This window comes from Cyanistes caeruleus, chromosome 6 (assembly GCF_971803275.1).
Source record: "Cyanistes caeruleus chromosome 6, bCyaCae1.hap1.1, whole genome shotgun sequence".
NCBI lineage: Eukaryota > Metazoa > Chordata > Aves > Passeriformes > Paridae > Cyanistes > Cyanistes caeruleus.
In genome coordinates, this window is record NC_141706.1 from 1566591 (window position 1) to 1585575 (window position 18985).

At 44.1% G+C, this 18985-nt stretch overlaps 2 protein-coding genes across 30 annotated transcripts in view; one reads left to right on the top strand and one right to left on the bottom strand.

The window, feature by feature from the left end:
• The first annotated feature begins 210 nt into the window (after positions 1-210).
• CYB5R2 (cytochrome b5 reductase 2) lies at positions 211-7468 on the top strand. Its single transcript, XM_086893796.1, has 9 exons — positions 211-345; positions 461-607; positions 1232-1304; positions 2354-2460; positions 3460-3589; positions 4335-4418; positions 4934-5019; positions 5580-5679; positions 6623-7468. Exons 1-9 carry the CDS (start codon positions 331-333, stop codon positions 6793-6795), a joined length of 915 nt encoding a protein of 304 aa, XP_086749922.1. The 5' UTR covers positions 211-330; the 3' UTR covers positions 6796-7468.
• Positions 7098-18985, bottom strand: part of PPFIBP2 (PPFIB scaffold protein 2) — a 99573-nt gene continuing 87685 nt past the window's right edge. For 11 of the 29 annotated variants that reach the window (XM_086893766.1, XM_086893764.1, XM_086893763.1 and 8 more), the window contains 12 exons: positions 18009-18041; positions 17260-17398; positions 16506-16634; positions 15877-16027; positions 15604-15715; positions 14338-14426; positions 13557-13679; positions 12613-12735; positions 11639-11827; positions 11075-11245; positions 9460-9525; positions 7098-8819 (listed from right to left, as the gene is read on the bottom strand). In XM_086893766.1, the coding sequence (XP_086749892.1) occupies positions 8748-8819; positions 9460-9525; positions 11075-11245; positions 11639-11827; positions 12613-12735; positions 13557-13679; positions 14338-14426; positions 15604-15715; positions 15877-16027; positions 16506-16634; positions 17260-17398; positions 18009-18041 (1397 nt within the window). In that variant the 3' untranslated portion in view covers positions 7098-8747. Of the gene's footprint in view, positions 8820-9459; positions 9526-10485; positions 11246-11638; positions 11828-12612; positions 12736-13556; positions 13680-14337; positions 14427-15603; positions 15716-15876; positions 16028-16505; positions 16635-17259; positions 17399-18008; positions 18042-18985 lie in introns of those variants that run through there. The other 18 variants (XM_086893770.1, XM_086893768.1, XM_086893767.1 and 15 more) reach the window with 3 other exon arrangements.

Here is an 18985-nt window from a genome sequence, read left to right on the forward strand (position 1 = left end):
ACACAACCGGTGAAATGAAGAATTTGGCTTCTCCAACCTCACACAACCGGTGAAATGAAGAATGTGGCTTCTCCAACCTCACACAACCGGTGAAATGAAGAATGTGGCTCTAGGGGCGACCTGAGGGCGGAGCGGGGCTCCGGTGGCGTGAGGGACGCGGGAGGAGGAACCGGGAGGAGGGACCCGAGGAGGAACCGGGAGGAGGAACCGGGAGGAGGGACCCGAGGAGGAACCGGGAGGAGGAACCGGGAGGAGGGACCCGAGGAGGAACCGGGAGGAGCCGGGGCTGAGCGGGCCCGGCGCGGCGGCAGCTGCGGGGGAGAGGCCGCCATGGAGGCGCTTGCGGTGAGGGACCGGGCTGGGGCCGGGGGCCGGGACCGGGGGCCGGGGCCGGGGCCGAGGCCGAGACCGGGACCGGGACCGGCCATGCCCTCACCGCCTGCCCTTCTCCTCCTGACAGGGAGCGCCTGTGGCCGTGGCCGTGGCCGTGGTGGCCGCGTCCGCGCTGCTGCTGCTGCTGCTCCGCGGGACGGCGCGGAGGCCGAGCGGCCCCGTCACCCTGCAGGACCCGCTCGCCAAGTACCCGCTGCGGCTGCTGGACAAGGAGGTGCCCGGGGGCGCTGGGGACGTGGGGCAGCGGGGCTCCGAGGGCGGTAGGTCCGCTGGCCCGAGGGGCTCTTGGCCACCCCAGGGATGGAATCCCCAGAGCAGGGCACAGAGCCCTCCAAGGCTGTGAGCCCCGCAGCCGCCCTGCCATGCTCCCAGTGTAGAGCAGGGCGTGTAAAAGCGTTTCTGCCACGCTGCGGAGTGTTGTTTCCCGATGCTCGGCGTGTTTAAGTGCCGGCTGTGTTCGTCCCTCGGTTGCTGGCCTGGGTACACCGTGAGAAGCAAGCCCAGCAGCTTCTGCACGCCCTGAGTTGCCCGATCCTTGGCCGCAAGCATGGAATGTGCTCACTGGCCTTGGGCACCGGCTTTCCTGATTTTATCTGTGCAAAAGTGCTGTAGGGATTGCGCAGGCAGGCAAAAGTCACTCCTTGTGGAAGTAAGGAAGAGAAAACTGCTTCTGAAACCCCTGGTTATTTCAGCTTTCTTTTTCAAAGCCCTTTTCTGTGTCCTTTCCCAGCATTTGGCTTGCATGCTAAGAAGGAGGAGGCTTGCTAAAGCATATTGTGTTGAGTTTGAAATTCAAAGCAGTGGTGATGCTGACCTCGTTCTAACTTTGGTTTTCTAGGAAATCAGTCATGATACTAAGAAATTCAGATTTGGGCTACCCTCAACAAATCATACATTAGGATTGCCTGTAGGTAAGTACTGCAAACAATTACTTGTATTTCTGGTTTCTCACAGTTCTTGGACTTCTAACTGTGAATTTAAGGCTCAGAAAAGCAAGGAGTTGAAAGCTGCATCTGAATGCTGCTGTCTCAGGGAGAAATGTCAGGTTTCCCAGAGGGTTGTGTTTCTGATCTTTTGTGAGTGCTTTGTCCACTTGTGTGGTGTAGTTTAGAAATGGAGCAGTGAAACTGAACTGAGCCTGATGGAACTCATCACCAGTCAGGATATAAGCCAGAGTGATATCTGTCAAAGCTTTTTCGTATTGCTTATTTGCATTCTACTTCCATCTGGTCCCCTCAGTCTGTTGGCAATCGCCCTCATGGTTTTGGCAAATGCAGTCACACTTGTAAAGGAGAAAGGGGACAAGTCTGCTGCCTGGGAAGATGCTGAAATATTCAGAGCCTTTTCTGTGCATGTACTTACCTTTGGATCACACACATGTCCATGCAACTTTATCTGGAGTTGTGTAGCACTAATTTCAGCCTATGATTTGCCTTCTTTCCTGTACCCTGGTACACTTACAGCACTGAACCTTGGACCTTGGATCAGTGATTATCTGTGCAGGGGAAAGTCTCTCTCTCTCTCTGATCTCAGATGTGGCTCTGTTTGTTCTGCACTGTTTGGCACCTCCCTGTGCTGTATGGCAGGTGTCAGGGTCATCCCATTCCATGCTGTGAGCATGTCCTTGCATGCTGCTTGTTCTTCTCCAAACTCTCTTCTGCCTTGTATGGGAGTAATGGAATTTACTAGACAAATGGTAAACCAACTGAGATGTGCTCTGCAGTGCTTGTGTTTATCCAGATTCATTCTTAGGAATAAGATCCTGAAACTTTATTACTTCCTGGGAGATTCCTGCTCTGGGTTGAAAAAAGAGAAGAAACTGAATGTTTCATACAGCATTTGTATGGCAAAGATTTTCTCTGTGATTGCATGCATAGCAGGTTACAGTGCCTGCTTTTCCCTCTTGTCCTCCAGGGATGAAAAAAAAAAAAAAAATCAGATTATAATTCTTTCTCCCCAGGCCAACATGTTTACCTTTCTGCAAAAATTGATGGGAATCTGGTGATCCGAGCCTATACCCCAGTTTCCACTGACAAGACAAAAGGTTATGTTGATTTAATTATAAAGGTAAATTTTGTTTTCATTTAATATAGATGAGTTGGTAACTGGAAGGAGGGCAAGTACTTCATTTTAGTGCAATGGTTTGATTTTGTCATCAAATTTCATCGTCTTTCATTCAAATTTCATTAAATTTCACTGTCATCGGATCTCATCTCTTTCAAGTAGTGTGACTGCATGGCAAACAATTAATTTCACACTGCCCTTGAGTTGTAAGTTGCATCCTGTCTGCTATGTGGCACTGAGGGATGGCAGAGGAAGAGCAGAGGGAGGAGGGAATCACTTCCTTGGCAACTCTTTAGGAATTTCCCTGATGTCTTTAATTTGGCAGTGCATGGATACTGATCTCTCTCCCTCCAGATGCCTGTGCTGCTGCTGGTGCTTACTGCAAACAGCTCTAAGCAAGTCAAACAAGGGAAATCCTATAAGCCAAGGGATGCAGGATTATCTGATCCCAGGACTTCTGGATTTCCTAATCCTTTTCTGTGATAGAATTTATCCTTAGGCAAAAACCCAGGCTTTTTTTTTTTTTTTTTTTATGCTCTGTTCTTCATGTCACATGGGTGGTTAATGGTTATGAACTGCTTGATGCTTCTTAATTTATGAACTGCTATGAACTACTAATGCTTTTTTCTTAGAAAGCTGTTGTGGGTCTGTGTGGGAAAGTTTTAGAAGGAAAAGATGCAGCAGTGCTGTTTCCAGAAGGAGCAGCTACAAAAATGGGGTGACGTGAGGCAAGAGTGAAATGAGGGCAGCAGCAGCACATAATCTGCCTTCCACCCATCCCTGTTATCCTGGCTGTTTGCAGGGAGCTGAGGGACATGTGCCCAGCAGCACATTTGACTTATTTTGGCTGCTTCCTCCTCAAGAGATAACTGAGAGCAAAGAATTCCCTCGATTTCTTTCTCAGGTGCCGAATTTCAGGCCTGCAGGATTGTGTTTTACAGTTTGTGATAATGTCTGCAGGAAGGTTAGTGGTTGATAAGGTGCAAATGATTGTTCTTACAGGTCTACCACAAAAATGTGAACCCCAAATTTCCAGAAGGTGGGAAGATGTCCCAGTATCTGGATAACATGAAGATTGGAGATACCATTGATTTCAGAGGGCCAAATGGACTCCTGGTCTATAAGGGGACAGGTACTGTGACACAAAGGTGGGAGAGCAAAAGGGAGGTATTAGTTATTTTCAGAAGTGTTTTATAAAACTTGACAACTGTAGAGAATCTCTTTTTTTTTTTTTTTTTTAAAGTGGAAAAGAGGAAAAGCCACCTTTTCTAGACTTGACTGAGAGCCTGTCAGAGTTGATATGATGGGAAAGAGTACTCTGTGTAAGGAATAACTGATGAGTGTCTCACTCCTGGGCCCGTAAATCTGAAAAAATTGCTATTGCATTACATGACTAAGAAGTGTGCACTGGAAATAAAATACCACAGCTATACATATGGAGGGAGATGCTCCAGATGCTTCCTAAGCAAGTGAGATTGTGGCTTCAAATGCCCTCTGAGAATCTCAGTGCTGTTACTGAAAAAGCAGCTGACTGAGAGCCAGCTCCATTTCATAATCAAACCAGGCCTGGGTTGACAGTGAGGAAATAAGCTCAGGGAAGTAATCCTCTTGTAGGATGCAAGTGAAAGATTTTGCACTGATCTCGACTGAGAGGAGCTGTGCACTTGAGTCTCACCTCAGAGTGCTCAGCATTTCTCTCTGGGTGCTGACCTCCTGTGATCAGCAATCTCCTGATGAACCTCTCTCGGCAGAAGGGAGGGATTTCCAGAAGATTTGTCTTTATTAATTGGTCATCTGTAGTCATTTCTTCCCAAGGAATGTGTATCCATGTTTGTTTGGAAGTTAATGTACCTATAGGTTTGGAATATTTCTTCTAGGTACCTTTCTGATCAAGCCTAATAAGAAGTCTGAGGCAGAGAAGAAGTTTGCAAAGCACCTTGGGATGATAGCTGGAGGAACAGGTAAAACTAACCCCATCATATCAAGCGTCTAGAGAGTGAAAATGTCTTTGTGGGTGTTTGTGAGGACTATCACTGTACTTCAGCAGCAGAGTACTTACACCTGCATTTCTTTCCATTCATTTATTTTCATGGTGGTAACACCGAGGCATTCCAATGGTTTGAGCTCAGTTCTGGGGAGTAGCAACCTGAGGGTTTGAGTCCTAATTTACCTTGTGACCTCAGAGAACTCCATCAGTGACAAAAAGTATTTTAAGAGAATGTCTCGAGGGTAAAATGACGTGCTAGAGAATCTTGAAGAGAAAAACCCTGCATACAAGAATTGTGTTTTTGTTTTGGAACTGTTTGTCATAACAGAAACCCCCCAGTCTCTGCACTCCATGTGGATTAGAAATCCAGGGATGTGTAGCCCAGTGCAAACTGAGATGCCATTGAAGACTGAGGGGAGGCAGCATTAATACTGAAGCTGGAGCCATGGAAAGGAACACCCACTTTATAACCATTCTGGTTTTTAACAGGAATAACTCCTATGTTGCAGCTGATCCGTCAGATCACAAGCGACCCCAAGGACTCCACAAAATGTTACCTTCTTTTTGCTAATCAGGTGAGGACTCTGACCCATCTGTTTGTTCTTCTTTAACAGCCCACTTGTTTTTGGGCCTCTGAGCTTTTTAAACTGATGGCACGTGTTTCAGACTCTTTCACACTTGGGAATCTCCTCATAGTTTCACTGAATTCCCTAGAATTGGGGAATAAACACTGTGACCAGCTCCTGATCCCTCTGCTCATCTTAGTCCTTCACTGATTTCAAGGGAACAAGATTTATTTCCACTAATCTCTAAAGTTAACCTTCACCATGCTAGTCCAGGGCCATTTGCCAGGGCCAGGGCCAAATCCAGCTCGTGATTTTAGCCTGGATTAAAAAGTTGTTCTAATTGCCATCTTCAGGACTGTGTTTAGATGGCTGCTAAGTCTCACAATTTGTTGTTCTTAACCTCAATTTACAGAAGCCTGTAATGATGACAGCTACAATGGAAGGGGAAAAATACCAAATTACTTTATTGATCTGCATAATTTTTATTGCATTTGTTGTAAATGGCAGATGAGCTTCTGTCAGAGGGCTCCTGGGATGGTTTGGAGCTAAACAGAACTCTCATTTTGCAGACAGAAAATGATATATTGCTGAGAGCTGAGCTAGAAGACATTGCCAAGAGGCACCCTGAGCAGTTTGTGCTGTGGTACACACTGGACAGACCTCCAAAAGGTAGGGACACATGGAAATGCCTCTGCTCATCCCTGTGCAAACAGTCAGAGCTTCACTCTTGCTCAAGGGGACATCAGAGCAATGTCAGGTGTTCTTGTCTTACACTTTTAAACTCCTCAGAAACAAATCTTACCCCACACCCTGTTTTAAAGAGGGATCTAAGCCAGCTGAGCCTTAAAAAGTGGGAGCTCATAATGTACCTCATTTGGGTCAGACGTGTCACTCAGTGCATCTTCTCATGTATTTCAGTTTTTGGGAGTTTTCATCAAAAGTTCAGCTCTGTTTTGGGCTATCTCCCAAATCAGGTTATATTAGCATGTTGTTGGCATGAAATTGTTTAATATAATTGTTTAATACCTATAAATATTATGTGCACTTCTTTGTTTTGCAGCATCTCCAGATGAAATTCTGGTGAAACAGCTGCCATGTGTATGGATTTAGGCATCATTTTTCTCACTTCAAGTGGCAGATGCATTCAATAATCCTGCTGCTTGAAATAGTTTAGCATTTCTTTCCTCTTTTAACTTGTTCTCTCTTATCACTAAACTACATGGCAGAGCTTTTGTTTTCACCAAACTCTTGTCACCTCACCACACCCATCTCAAAAAAACAGAGTACAGGTCTCAATACCTCTCCCTGCCACTGGGTGACCCTTCTTCACTGGAAAAGCTGATTCACTCTGCCTTTTTATTCCTACCTGCTCATTTCTTTTACATTTTATAATTTATTGTTTTAAGACCTCCAGCCAGCCAGATCCTTGTTATCTACATGCTTGTTGTCCCTGTGGAAGGGGATCACTAGGTTTGTGCTGAGTGAGGATTTCACCCTCTCCTGGCTTGCAGTGATGGTGCCATAACTTGATTCTTCAGCTATTTTAATGTGGTTTAAAAGGCTTCAGCCTGTAGAGGGATTCCAAGTAACTGAATGAATTTCTTTGTTGCAGACTGGAAGTACAGCTCTGGCTTTGTCACTGCAGAGATGCTGGAAGCCCACCTGCCTCCCCCTGGCAGCGAGACCCTCATTCTCATGTGTGGGCCACCACCAATGATTCAGTTTGCCTGTCAGCCCAACCTGGACAAGCTTGGCTATCCCAAGAGCAGTACATTTGCTTATTAACATCGATGGCACCTGATACCTTTTTTTGGAAGTACTGCATATTTTTCTACAGGAACAGATGATGTGCAGCTGTGCAGCATTTGTGTGTGTGTGTGTTTTAACCCCTTGATGTAATTTCTGTGGTTTATAACTTCATTATTACCATGTGTGTTTTAATACTAAGTTGAGAAATCCTCTTGGATTGTGTGGGAGTTACTTAGTCTGACCTCTGAAATTACTATAAAACATTTCTGTGGGGAAAAGAAAATTAAGATGAGAGATCATCCACATGAATTTGTGTTAAATCATTCCATGGTCAGCAAGAGAGGGGAACATTCACAATTTATTCATAACAGTCAAAAAATAAGCATTTATACCAGTGTTATGCTAATTAGGATTTCTTACTATGTATATTTAAAAGAAGAATCAGTTTTGTGGATTGGCTATCCACAACAACACACTGAGTTGTAAATACAGCATTGAAAGAAATAGGAAATAGTGTGTTTGGGATATCCCAGGGCTGCTGGAGCAGCAATCCCATTTGCAGTGCTGTACTAAGTTTGTTGGCTAATTGACCTAATGAAATATTCCAAATGCCCGTGGTATCTGAGCTGGTCACTAGCACTGACTGCATTGCCAGACTGGAACATTTAACACCTTTGATCAAACATTAAACATTAGTGGTTTGCTCATGCATAGGCTCATTTCTCATCCTTCTGAATTTTCCCTTTTTGCACTTTGCAGTGACTGAAAAGAGCTTGCCTTGATTTTACCACTGTGGACAATCAAGTCATGTGTTTATCTTCTTACACCTGACCATACAGTGCAAGGTCTGTCAGGAGACACTGGTGAAGTGAGGACCAGGATAGATCACCTGTAAAAAACACCCCAGGTAGTTCTCAAAGAGCCCTTGCAGCATCCTGTGGCCAGCCCTGCAATTTCCCTCTTAATCTGGGAGGGTTGTGGCTGGCAGTGACCTGCCCTGAGGCTATATTAAAATCTAAAGAACACTTGCAGCCAGCAAGGAGAGAGTAATGCAAACCAGCACTGTACAAAGTACTTTTCCTTACAATTAAGGAGACTTTTTTCTGGCATTTATCTGTTTACTGAGAGAGCTTGTTAATAGCTCATTAGTATGTACATGTAAACAGATGCCACAAATAACTGCTGCTGTCAAGGTGGCAGCTTCAACCTCAGCCCCTCAATACTTCTCTCTGATGCACTCCTGTCTAGCCCAGTACAACAGCAGCAGATTTATTTTGTCAGGTGTTTTACAGAAGTACATCTTTTATTCTGGTACTTTCCTGGTTACAATTTCCTGCTGCAGTTGTTCTTGCCTTAGGTAAGGATTTGTGAATGTGGCAGCTTGTCATCCTAATAAAAACAAGGGCTTGATGGACAGTATTATGTTCCATTCTTCCCACCCTACAGTGCCCTGGCTTGGATAAAAAGAGGGCAGGACAGTGAAAGGGAGGGGAGATGGAAATCCTTTCTGGGGACCAGTCTGGCAAGGCCACAGGAGTGGTGGGTGAGCCATTGCTGCTGCTCTCACCAGCACCCAGCTGAATTCCAGGTACCTCTGATCTGCCCCCAAGGTACAATTATGTATTAATGATTCCTGCACTCCAGGTTAATTATAAAATAAAAAATGACAGAAGGTTTTTCGTGTAACAGTACATCAACATAGCACATGACAAGTGAATAAAAGGACAAAACATTGCCGGTCTTGGCTTTCCAGACTCTGGATAAGAGTCCCACTCCTCTCCCAGCCCCTGTTTGCCATTACATGAGGTGGGAAAACAGCACAGAGGAGAGTTACCTGCAAGGTGGGGCTGCAGTGTGTGAGGAAATGCTACATGGGAGGTGGCAGAGGCAGAAAAGAGGGAAAGCTCTCCTCCTGCACGGCCTCCAGCTGCTCCTGGCCGCTCCTGCAGGCGTGAGGTTCGGGTCGCGCTCTCCGTCGTGCTGGGGCATCATCTCCAGTCTTCAAAGGTCGGTGTTAGAAACCTGCTGTCATTCAGCATCTCATCCTGGCTCAGCAGCGTCTGAAAGAGCAGTTTGGGAAGGACTGAGGGTGTTTGGTGAGGGGCCTGTGCTCCCAGAGACCCAGCCTCACAACACAGGGGGTGAAAGCCACACACAGCCAAAGGGAATTTCTTCAGTTTTAAATAAGCTTTTTTTTGCTTGAGGAAATTCTTAGAGATTTTGTGTCTGGCATGCAACTCAGCTATATTTTATAATTCTTCATTATGTCTTCCAGACACTTATTTTATTGTTTAATAAATTAGCTTCTGTGGAACGAAGAAGCAAAAGTCAGATGTTTTATGTTTTCCACAGAGTTTCAGCTCATGTAAATTTTCAAAAGTCTGTGCCTCATTCCTAGCCTTTGCTGTGACTGAGCTGGTGGTTACCTGCAAAGTCTTTGAAGAATTGTTTTTATTTAAGTGGGGAATAGCTGTCATTTTGTCAAAGAGACAGCAGAGTTCATGGAAACTTAGGCCTGGGTAAAGCTTAATTTCCATAGCAATTTAAAAGCAGTGTTTTTTTTTTTGACTGCATGTCCCACCAAGCTATAAAGAGATACTTAACAAGACCAGAGACCCACTTACTCTTCATTACCACCAGCAATGACCAATTTCAGTGAATTTTGGCAGACTTTGGAAGCAGAGAGGAATGAGTACGTACCGTGAGGTGGGTTATGCCTTGGGAAAGAGCCCCTATTTGCATTACTGTGCCTTCTGAGTGTTCCATCTGTAAAAGCAGTCAGCAACTAGTTCAAATCAGACAGCATGTGCAATTTTATTCACTCTACATGCAGCTTTGGGAGGGATCTGTGCCTGGACAAATGAAGTTGGGGTAAGTTTTGCAGCTCCTTAACAAAAATGCCTCCGTGCTACAAGGTATGTGAAAATGCATTTAATGATAGATAGGAAGAGTGGACCCTGATTAAGAGACATTAATTCTGTGAAACTTGGTCTCCAATTCACAGAAAAAAAAAGAAAGATTAACTTATATTTTCAATGAAAAATAGGGTTTTCCAAATCTCTGAAACCACTTATATTTCTGGTGGGATTGTTTCACAGGTGAGAAGTCTCTGATACAGTCCTAACTCTTTTTACATAAAAATGTCACAATCTAGGGCACTGTGATTTCCTGCAATGGGCCACATGCTCAGATGTCATGCTTAATAGACAGACCATGCTCCTAGAGAAAAACCCAGTCTTTCTGTCATGCTTCAACAACTGCACAGTTCTTGGCTGAAGGTTAATGCATTCCCTCACATCCCTTAGCTGAGCAAGTGGACATCCACACACACAGTCAGGGTTTGGTACTCTCCCTGTTTAGGAGCACATTGAAAAAGACCAAGGTTAGCCAAGGGACATAAATGAGATGTTAGATGCTCTAAACCATGCAAGTGAAAAAAATTACCTTCACAGTTAGTCTTTTCAATGTTGTGACCATTCTCTTATCGGTCTTAAATTGTTTTTATGTCTCTGGAGAAAGGCCAGTTTGCTCCAGCTGCCTCTGTGTGGCTCTTGTGTGTTGCCACAGCTCACACAAGGCTCCAGGAGCGCTCCGTTTTTCAGGGTTTACATCCCTTTACACACAACAGCAAAGTCGAAATAAAATTCGATAGTTTTTAGTCTTCAGCATTTCTTTGGATGCCATCTAGATAGTTTCATTCACAACTTCACTACTACATTACAAAAGTGAATTAACTCTCAGTTTATTAATAATTTGTTCATTGCTGATGCATTTTCTTCACATATATTGTCTAAGCAGAACTACTCCCCGCTGTACACCATGAAAGAAAAATTCAGTTGGATTCTCTGATTACTGTTAAAAAATACAATCCAGTTGTACTTTAATATAACTTGATAGCACAAGTTTGTCCATATGAATTTAGTACATATTAAAACCTCCCATAAAGATAACAAAAAAAAATCGTGTGCTGTACTAAAATTATGAAAGCTATAAGTACAAAAGTCTTGTGTTTACTGCAACCATGCCCTTGACTGACAAAATACCTCCATCTTCAGAGTGTAAAGGTGCCATAGTCCTGAAAAAGGGCCTGAGGATGGATGAGTTTACTATGAGATGTTGATTATAAAAAAAAAACAAAACAACCCAACATTCTCAGTCTGGAACTCTGGTTTCCAGCGTCCACAGCCAAGGCTTTTCTCAGTGAGTTCATGCGGATGTAGCAAAGAGTTTGTTACAGGGGAACATTTGGTTATTTGCAAGCTTTGGAATGCATGGAGAGGATGAGATGAGCATGGCATCAGTCTGTCTGTCCCACCTGATCCAGTTCCCTGTCACTGAAAGGACTGAGGCCTTTGTAGCCACCATAGTTTTTCGAGGTGCCATTGGTAGCAGCTGGGCTTGTATCCATAGGACAAACGTAGTCTGTTGATTCGTCAAACTTCTTTTTCCTTAAGTTTCCAAAATGCGAAAATCCAAGTTTCTTTGGCTGAAATAAGGAGTCAGCACAAGTAGTTCTGAGTAAGACAAGTAAGGTTGTTCTTTAAACATTCAAAATCCTCCCCTTTTCCACTTATGGCTATACTCTGGTCATTGAAGTATGTGGATTCTGAATTAACTGCATTTCTTCTCAAATTGGGGTTACAGTGAGTGGTAATGTGTTTACACCACTTTCCTTCTAAGAAAAGGCAGAACAGATTGCATGCTTGTTTCCAGGACCTGATGAAACAGCTACAGAGTGAAAGGTGCTGTCTCTAGAATTAAAGGAAATGCAGCACTCCTAGAATTCACCTCTCCCTGCCCGTTTGTCCCTTATTTTCTCTGTAATTCAGAGTGGAGGAGCCTGACACCAACAGTTCTCCTTTTTGGCAGCAGCACCTACCCGAACTTTGGCAGTGGTGGTCAGAGGCGTGTATGCTGCTGACTCCATGATTTCCCTCTTCTCTTGCTGTGCCTCTGGCCCAATTAACACGTTAAAATTAGTGGTGAGGTGGCGGCGCAGGAGGGTCTTTTGGGGAGGGATATTCAGGAGCATGGCCAGCGTGTCGCCGTTGAAGCGAGGCTCGAGGATCTGGGAAAAAGGACAGGATGTTTCTTTTTAATATAAATATTTGCAATAATAAACTAACTGCAGTGCTTAGCAGAGGGTTTCTCACTAAGCCCCTGCTCACATTAGACCTTTCATAGCTCACTCGTGATACTGGGGTTTGAATGGGAAATACCTGAATAGAGCCAAGAAAAAATGCTGAGTGCGATCAGGCAAATACGTGTTGATATTTGTCACCAAATCATATGTTTGTTTGGGTTTAACAAGTTTCCCTTCAGAATTTTCTGCTCTACTCAGAGTATGAAATTAATCTTAGTACAATTTCCACCACTGCATTTTTGCAAAAATTCCACAGCAGTAGGATCGTGGTATTTCAGAACCCTGACATTACAGAGCTGCAAATAGTTCTGAATGTTTTGAGTTAAAAAAAATGTAATTTCTGACTGCTGTGGTTTCAGGGTGGTTATTTAGCGTGGCTCAGAGCTCTGGTAAATCACTCAAAGAAACACTCAGAGATGCCTTATCAAAAAGCAACTTCTGCACAGCACAGTTCAGGTTTCCCTTTAAGTGCTGCTGTCACACACTTGTGCACAGCCCAGCTTTGATTACAGAAAGTGTTTTAGCTATTTCTTTCTTATTTTAGGTTTCCTTTGCAGAATAAAGATGTGTGGATCAGATAAAGAGGCTCCTTCAAAGGCCTGACCACACTGCCATATTGCAGATGTGCTTGTCTCTTTCTGCTTGATGGACATCAGATAAGAGATGGTTTCTATGTGTCAATTTTTCATGGTGAAAAGGTAAATCCTTACGATCAGGCCCCCGTGCACTCCGCTGCCTCGAAGGTTGGGCGCGTACTCCGCCAGATCCACCGACCGCAGCCACTCCATCACCCTGTGGTTGGACCACTGCACCACGTCAGAAGGAGAGATGTTCTGTGGGGGAACCACAGCAGGTGGTGACACCACTGCCAGCCCTGTCAGAGTGTGCACAGCTCCTGGCTCAGTGCAGATCTAAACAGCCTCCCTCCTCTTCCTCTTCCTCCCTGTCTGGGGGATTGTTTCTCCTCAAGGTCCCTCTCAAGCAGTCTCTGATGAGATGGCAGACCTGGCCCAGTGTGTTGCACCAAGAAGTGCAACAGCAGCAGAGATTACAGGGATAAAAATGTCAATCCATTTTGCTAGTTTGTGTTTTTTGGTTAAAGCACTAAATATTGTGCTGGGTTTTAGCACTGGCTAAAATCACCAGGGCACACGTTTATTTTTTTCTGTGAGATAGGAGAAGGGCAAAACAGGTTTAAAACTTAAAAGGTATAAACATGATTACAAGAATAAGAAGCATTGGGATAAAATTTGCAGAACACTTTTCTTTCTCCTGCTTAACCTTTTTTTTTTTTTCCTAACTGATAACGTAGAGACAATACCAGCACAAAAGGGAATGTTCTGACAACAGGGTTAATGACAAAACTATGCTAGTCAGGTAGAGACAAAAACCTCACAGATTTTAAAAATGAGGTCAGGCAAAGACAAATCTTTCCAAATTATTCTCTTGGAAGATGAAATAACTTTTTATCCCCACTATGCAAATGACTTCTGAGGAGAAATGCACGAGATTTCATTAGTGGCATAACTGCTGCTTTAGGTGCAGGTCCCTAGGAGCAATGACTCTGTTGTAACACTGCTGACTTTCTGTCCCCTTTGGCTGGGACCAAGTGATTTGTTCTTGATTAAATTCATTTATTTCAACATTCTTTTACCTCCTCAACTGGCCTCCTGCGTAGACAGTTGGGGTTGAAGCTGTTGACATGCAGCACATGAATGGCACATTTAATGCTCAGGTGATGCAGCTGACTGGTGACTTTCAGGAAGAGAAGGTCATTCTGTGAAGGAGAGAGAGATTTTAGTTTTGAAAGAGTTTAAATTTGCTGTGTAGTTTCATGTAACACTACAGTAACTGTGGCTTAGGAAAGATGTAAGTTTTATACTTTAAAGAGGGTTTGGGTTTTATTAGGGTGGAGGTTTTGGGGGTTCTGTCATTGACTTATTGTTTTTTTTTTTAAACATTGCATCATAGCAAGACCTGGCTAAAAAAATGAAGGCAGGATTGTAGCCTGTTAAGGTAAATCCAGGTCTTAACTATCCAGAGTTGGGCAGGAGAATGGGGAGAAAACACGGTGGCTGTGTGTGGTTCATGGTGTGCTGTGGATGTGGGCAGAGCTGTACAAATCACTGCATTTCCTGCTCTTACTTTGCTGAATATTGTTTCTACCTTGGTGTGCAGAGCTCCAGAGGTTCCACATAAAACAAAAAAATTTACTTTTAGTCCCAGTGTACTGCATGATATTTAAAGAAGGACTTTGCAGAAGTTAGCCTTAGCATCTGACTTATTTTGTGGATTCTGTGCACAAAGGAGTTGTTACTGGCACTATTTGTCTTGCAAAAATTCTTTAACTGCCCATGCTCAAAGGAAAATTTTGTAAGTTTTTCCTTATTCTGAAGTTAAAATTGATAAAACCGAGATAAAAGGATTGTACTTACCACGGTTAAGTACTGCAACATCCTCCCATCTACCCTGGATTCATGAAACTGGTCTTTATATTGAGGTAAGCCAATGTCATCAAGCCACCCTGCAGATTTGGGGAACCAAACCCAGATCAGAGAGTGTGAAGCCCTTCTTCCCCTCTTGCCTGGCCTCTTTTGAGGTGTTCAGGTGGCTCCTTCTACCTTTTCCCCTTTCCTGAGGACAGCCTCTTGCCAGCAGCCTGGGAGCAATTCCCACCCAGCAGCTTCTTGCAGCCAGCCCTGTGGTATTTGGCAGGCAGCACGTGATGGAGCTGCAGGATGAAGGATGATGAAGGAGCCTTCAACACCTTCTGCAGCATAAAGGAGCTTTCCCAGACTGAGCCCACACATTTAGTGCCCTGCTGTCTGACAGAGTTCCCCATTGTAGGAGCCCAGAAATGCAGAGACATCTCTCTGTCTATTCAATTCTTTAAAAAATACATCAGTCGTACATAATATTGACAGAAAGGCTTCCAAATATCCCTGAGCGAGCCAAAATTTGTAAGAAATTAAACAGAAAGTAGAGAAATGTTTAATTTATCACTGAGGGGAAAATACAGATTTTAAGAGGGTTTCACACGTGGAGTAAAGATGGGGGAAAAAAGGTGTAGTTTTTAATCCTTCTGCTTCCTTCTTCTCCATGCTTCTGCAGTTTTTAGAAGCACAAAGAATGATTGGTTTAGAGTCAGTCACACTTTTAATTACATGGGTAGATACAGAAAACCTATTTGTTGAGATATAATAACAATACATGTGTCTGTAGTCAATGGGGTAAAAATTGGTATAAAGGTGAAAAGACTGCGTGGTTTGGGGCCATTCTGTATCATCAGAAGGAAATGAGCCAGGCTGTGGTGATTTAGGCTTGTGCAGCCAGTCTGGATAGACCTGCCAGGTTTCTGTAAGGATCCTTTGATAAACACCAGAAAGCAGAATCTAATGAGCCCAAGAGTTTTCTTTGAATCATAAAGACTGAGATAAATGGGACTCCCCACGAGGGAGGATCCCAGGGGAATTCAGCCCAAAGGAGGCTGAGAGAAACTAGAGAAAAGTTACAAAGAGCATACCACGAGCTGTGTGTTTGGGTGTCAAGAACAGCACCAAAAAATCCTCATCTCTCCCGTGGTGAAACTTGGTGCTTTTTAAAAGGTGTTTGGTAACTGCTTAAATGTGAATTGGGCTGCTCTTTGAGAGGGGTGGGAGAAATTCCTTCCCAAACAATTCTGTGAGAGCCCAAACACTTACGTGTCACCCAGATGTGATCAAGTTGTGCAGACTTCTCATCTTGTTTCGCATTTATGGCTTTAACGGCCAAAACCAACTTCTTCCTGTGCAGTGGGTGCTTTATTCCCATTTCCTGCAACAAAAAGCCATTAGCAAAGAGTTTGCCCTGCCTCTGGCTCCTTTCCTCACGTGAGGTAACCTATGAAAATTGGCAGTGTGGGCTCCAGAAAGGGAGAGCCAGTGTTTTGGAGGGGGTTGGACAGAATCAGCAGGCATTGAGGAGCAGTGATTTACCTTTTCCATGTCCTGAGGTGTGGCTGTCAGCAGCGTGTGGCCTGATGTCACCCACTGCCGGGCAAAAATCACGTACTGACCCAGGCCAAAGTCCTCAAGCCAGTTACAAACTCTCTCAGTGCTCCACTGAGCAAACGGGGCATTGTGGTCGCTGGAAAGCACAAGAAACATTGGGAAATTCTTAAAAGGAAAGAATGAATGTCCAGAGTGGGAAGCTCCTCGTGTGCCAGGGGCAGCACCACAGCAAATCTGTCGGTGTGCCCTGTGCTGGGGTCTCCTGGGAATTTGGCAGCCCAGCCACAACCTGTGAATTCACAACCTGAAGAATTTCCTGGTTTCTGTTTGAAAAGAGGGAAAAGGCAATTGCTGAACCCTCACAGCTATGCAGATGAGGAGATAATTATTCTCCTCCCTCTTTAAGAAAGTGAAATTTCTGAGGCTGCTGCAGCTTGCAGCTGGAGGAGTGCAGGCAGGGGAGATCCTTGGGATGGCTTTTGCTACCAGGGAAATTCTTTCCAGCTGTTGTGGAATTCCAGGTGGGATGCTGGGCAAGCTCCCCAAGAGGAGGGTTTGGCTGTGGGGCACATTTGGCAGCAGCAGGCTGTGCCAGGGACAGGAGGAGCCGTTACCTCTTCTGGCCTTTGGTGTCCTTGGATCGGGATAAGCGAGGTCCAGCCGTGGCGCGGAGACCTCCCCTCCGAAACTCTGCCAGGCCCAGGTCGTCTGCAGGGAAGTTACCTGACTGAGTTCTTCGTATTCTTGCAAGACAAGAGTGCCACGACAGGACTGTTAGCTGGTGACAGAGGGGATTTGCTCTGCATGGAAACTACAGCGACAACTAACAGCTCCGTTCATCTCCCTGGGAACCGCAAATGCCAAATTCCAGAGGCAGCTGAAGGAGTTCTAGGAAATTCAGCCTGGACCTAACTCTAAAGAAAAGCTCTGCAGAGCAGCCATAACTCTTTGATCCAATTAATAATCCAGACTTGGGAGTAGCTGCTGCTGCTGAAGCAGATGGAGTGGACACAGTGCAACTCTGCCCTGCTTTCTGTTCCGTCTGCTTTCCCTCGTTTTTTCACCTGGTGTCTTTTGCAATGAGCAGCTTGCTACAATTTAATTTTTCATGGCTAATAAAACTAAATTAACAGCATTAAGGTGACAGCAGTGCCTTATTTCTTTCACCAGGATGACGCTGTGAATGCTCCCACCAATTTTTCCATCCCCTGTGTACACAGGGACACACCTGTGCAACCCCAGGGCTGCTTTCTCTCCCCAGATTTTAGGTAATTCTTGCTGCAGATAACTGGAGATTTTGCTGGAAGTTGGCTTCATTCTCAGCTGAAATGCTTTGACAGTGAACAAAATGAAAAAAAATGACCTTACTTTCCCCAGATTTTCTTGATCCCTTTTGGACTCTTTCTGTTTTCTGGCGACCATGGAGACTGTGAACCTGAGTCCGTTCCCGAAGAGAGGGGTGAAAGGTCATCTGAGACCCCTGTACCATCCATGTTCTCTGTTTCTCCTGGGTTAAGAACAGTATTACAGTCACATTTTATACCAATTATACCAATATTTATATCAATATATAATAATGTATATAAATATACACATATTTATATCAACAATTTTATACCAATTATTGATAAAGTTGCTGTCTGGGAGGCTGATGTTTAAATTTACAGAAGTACAGATACCTATAAAATTGTTCTTGTACTTAAAAAGAAAACCAAAAATGAGCTCAGAAGGTGAAAAAACAGCTGGACATCTAATTTTAAAAAAATAAAATAATACAATATTGGGTAAAATAATTTTGTTATTTGAGTATTTTCTATTTAACTACACTATCTGAATTCGTTTAAAGTCTTCTTGCCTGCTCTTAATACCGCAACTCCTCCACCAAAATCCGTGGGAGTTTTTCTAAATTCAGTGAAAACAGAATGAAACCAGGAACAAGTGTCACAAAAAGAAACCCCACGTGAATGGCACACAGCAGGAGCTATTTCTTCATTTCAGTACTGCACCTAAGGAGCTCAGCTGGGATTAGTATTCCACAGGGAAAAGGAGGGGGAAAGGAGAGGAAGGAAGGAAGCAGCGAAATGAGCGTTAAAGTTGCGTCTTGTTGGATACAGTACCTAGCACGGGCGCACTGACACTCCTGACGCGATCTTCAGTCATCCCAAGAGGCAGAAAGCCAGATGGAGAAGCAAAGAAGATACAAAACACCAGCAAAATAAAGTTAAAGAAGGGCAAAGTAGTTAAGCTAAGCATTAAAAGCAGGAACTAAAAGAAAATGAAGCAGTTATGCTCGACGTGGAAGTGAATCTGCATCGGTGTGCACGAGCCCCGAGAACTCTGCACGGATCATCTTAAACACGAAGGGATGAAAATGGATCTGTTTGGGCTTTCCTAACTATTTTTGGAAAGTTTTAGCTCTTTAAGCAAAGAGGTCTACGAAGCCTGAAGCGGATCTGAAATGAAGCAATGGCTGAGATTACATCAAATTGCTCCAAAATACAGAATTGGAGGTGGAATGAATTTAATGCAAGAAACAAAGCAAGCTGCAGAACAAAATTCTCTTAACTCAGTGTGTTTAAGAAGCTATTGCTTGTTTGTAGGAAAAGAACATTTTCCTTTACAAGCTCACCCACCCTTGGATAGTCCTGCAGTTAAAGACACTCATGCATTGTCTACAAAGAAATCAATCACAAAAAAGCTCTTTCAAAACCTCTAAACAACCAAAATCTATCGCAACCTTGAAACTTTGGTGTGCTAGCAGCTTTAGGGACCACGAGGCCTTAAAATAAACCAACCCCCACCAAAGGGGAAAAAAAAAAACCCAATTACAGCCAAACAAACAACAAAAAATCCCACACTGTAACTTTTAGAGTGCAAAGACTTCAGAATCACAAGGGATGCTCCTGTGCCTGAGCTCCCAAGCTCTTCAGTCCTAAAAAAATACCTGGTCCTGTGCCTCACTCTTGGCACCTTTTTGTCAACAAATCTGTGCTTAAGGTGCCACTGAAAAGATATTAATACAGGCCTCCACAGGGCTGTGGCATGGAAATATATTTGAAGTTCCAACATCCACAGATGTTTTTCTGCTTGTAGT

Excerpts from the sequence above, each read along its gene's own strand:
- CYB5R2 (XM_086893796.1), top strand. Across the intron at positions 5,020-5,579 it reads ACCTTCTTTTTGCTAATCAG|ACAGAAAATGATATATTGCT; the intron begins GTGAGGACTCTG and ends CTCATTTTGCAG. Across the intron at positions 5,680-6,622 it reads ACTGGACAGACCTCCAAAAG|ACTGGAAGTACAGCTCTGGC; the intron begins GTAGGGACACAT and ends TCTTTGTTGCAG.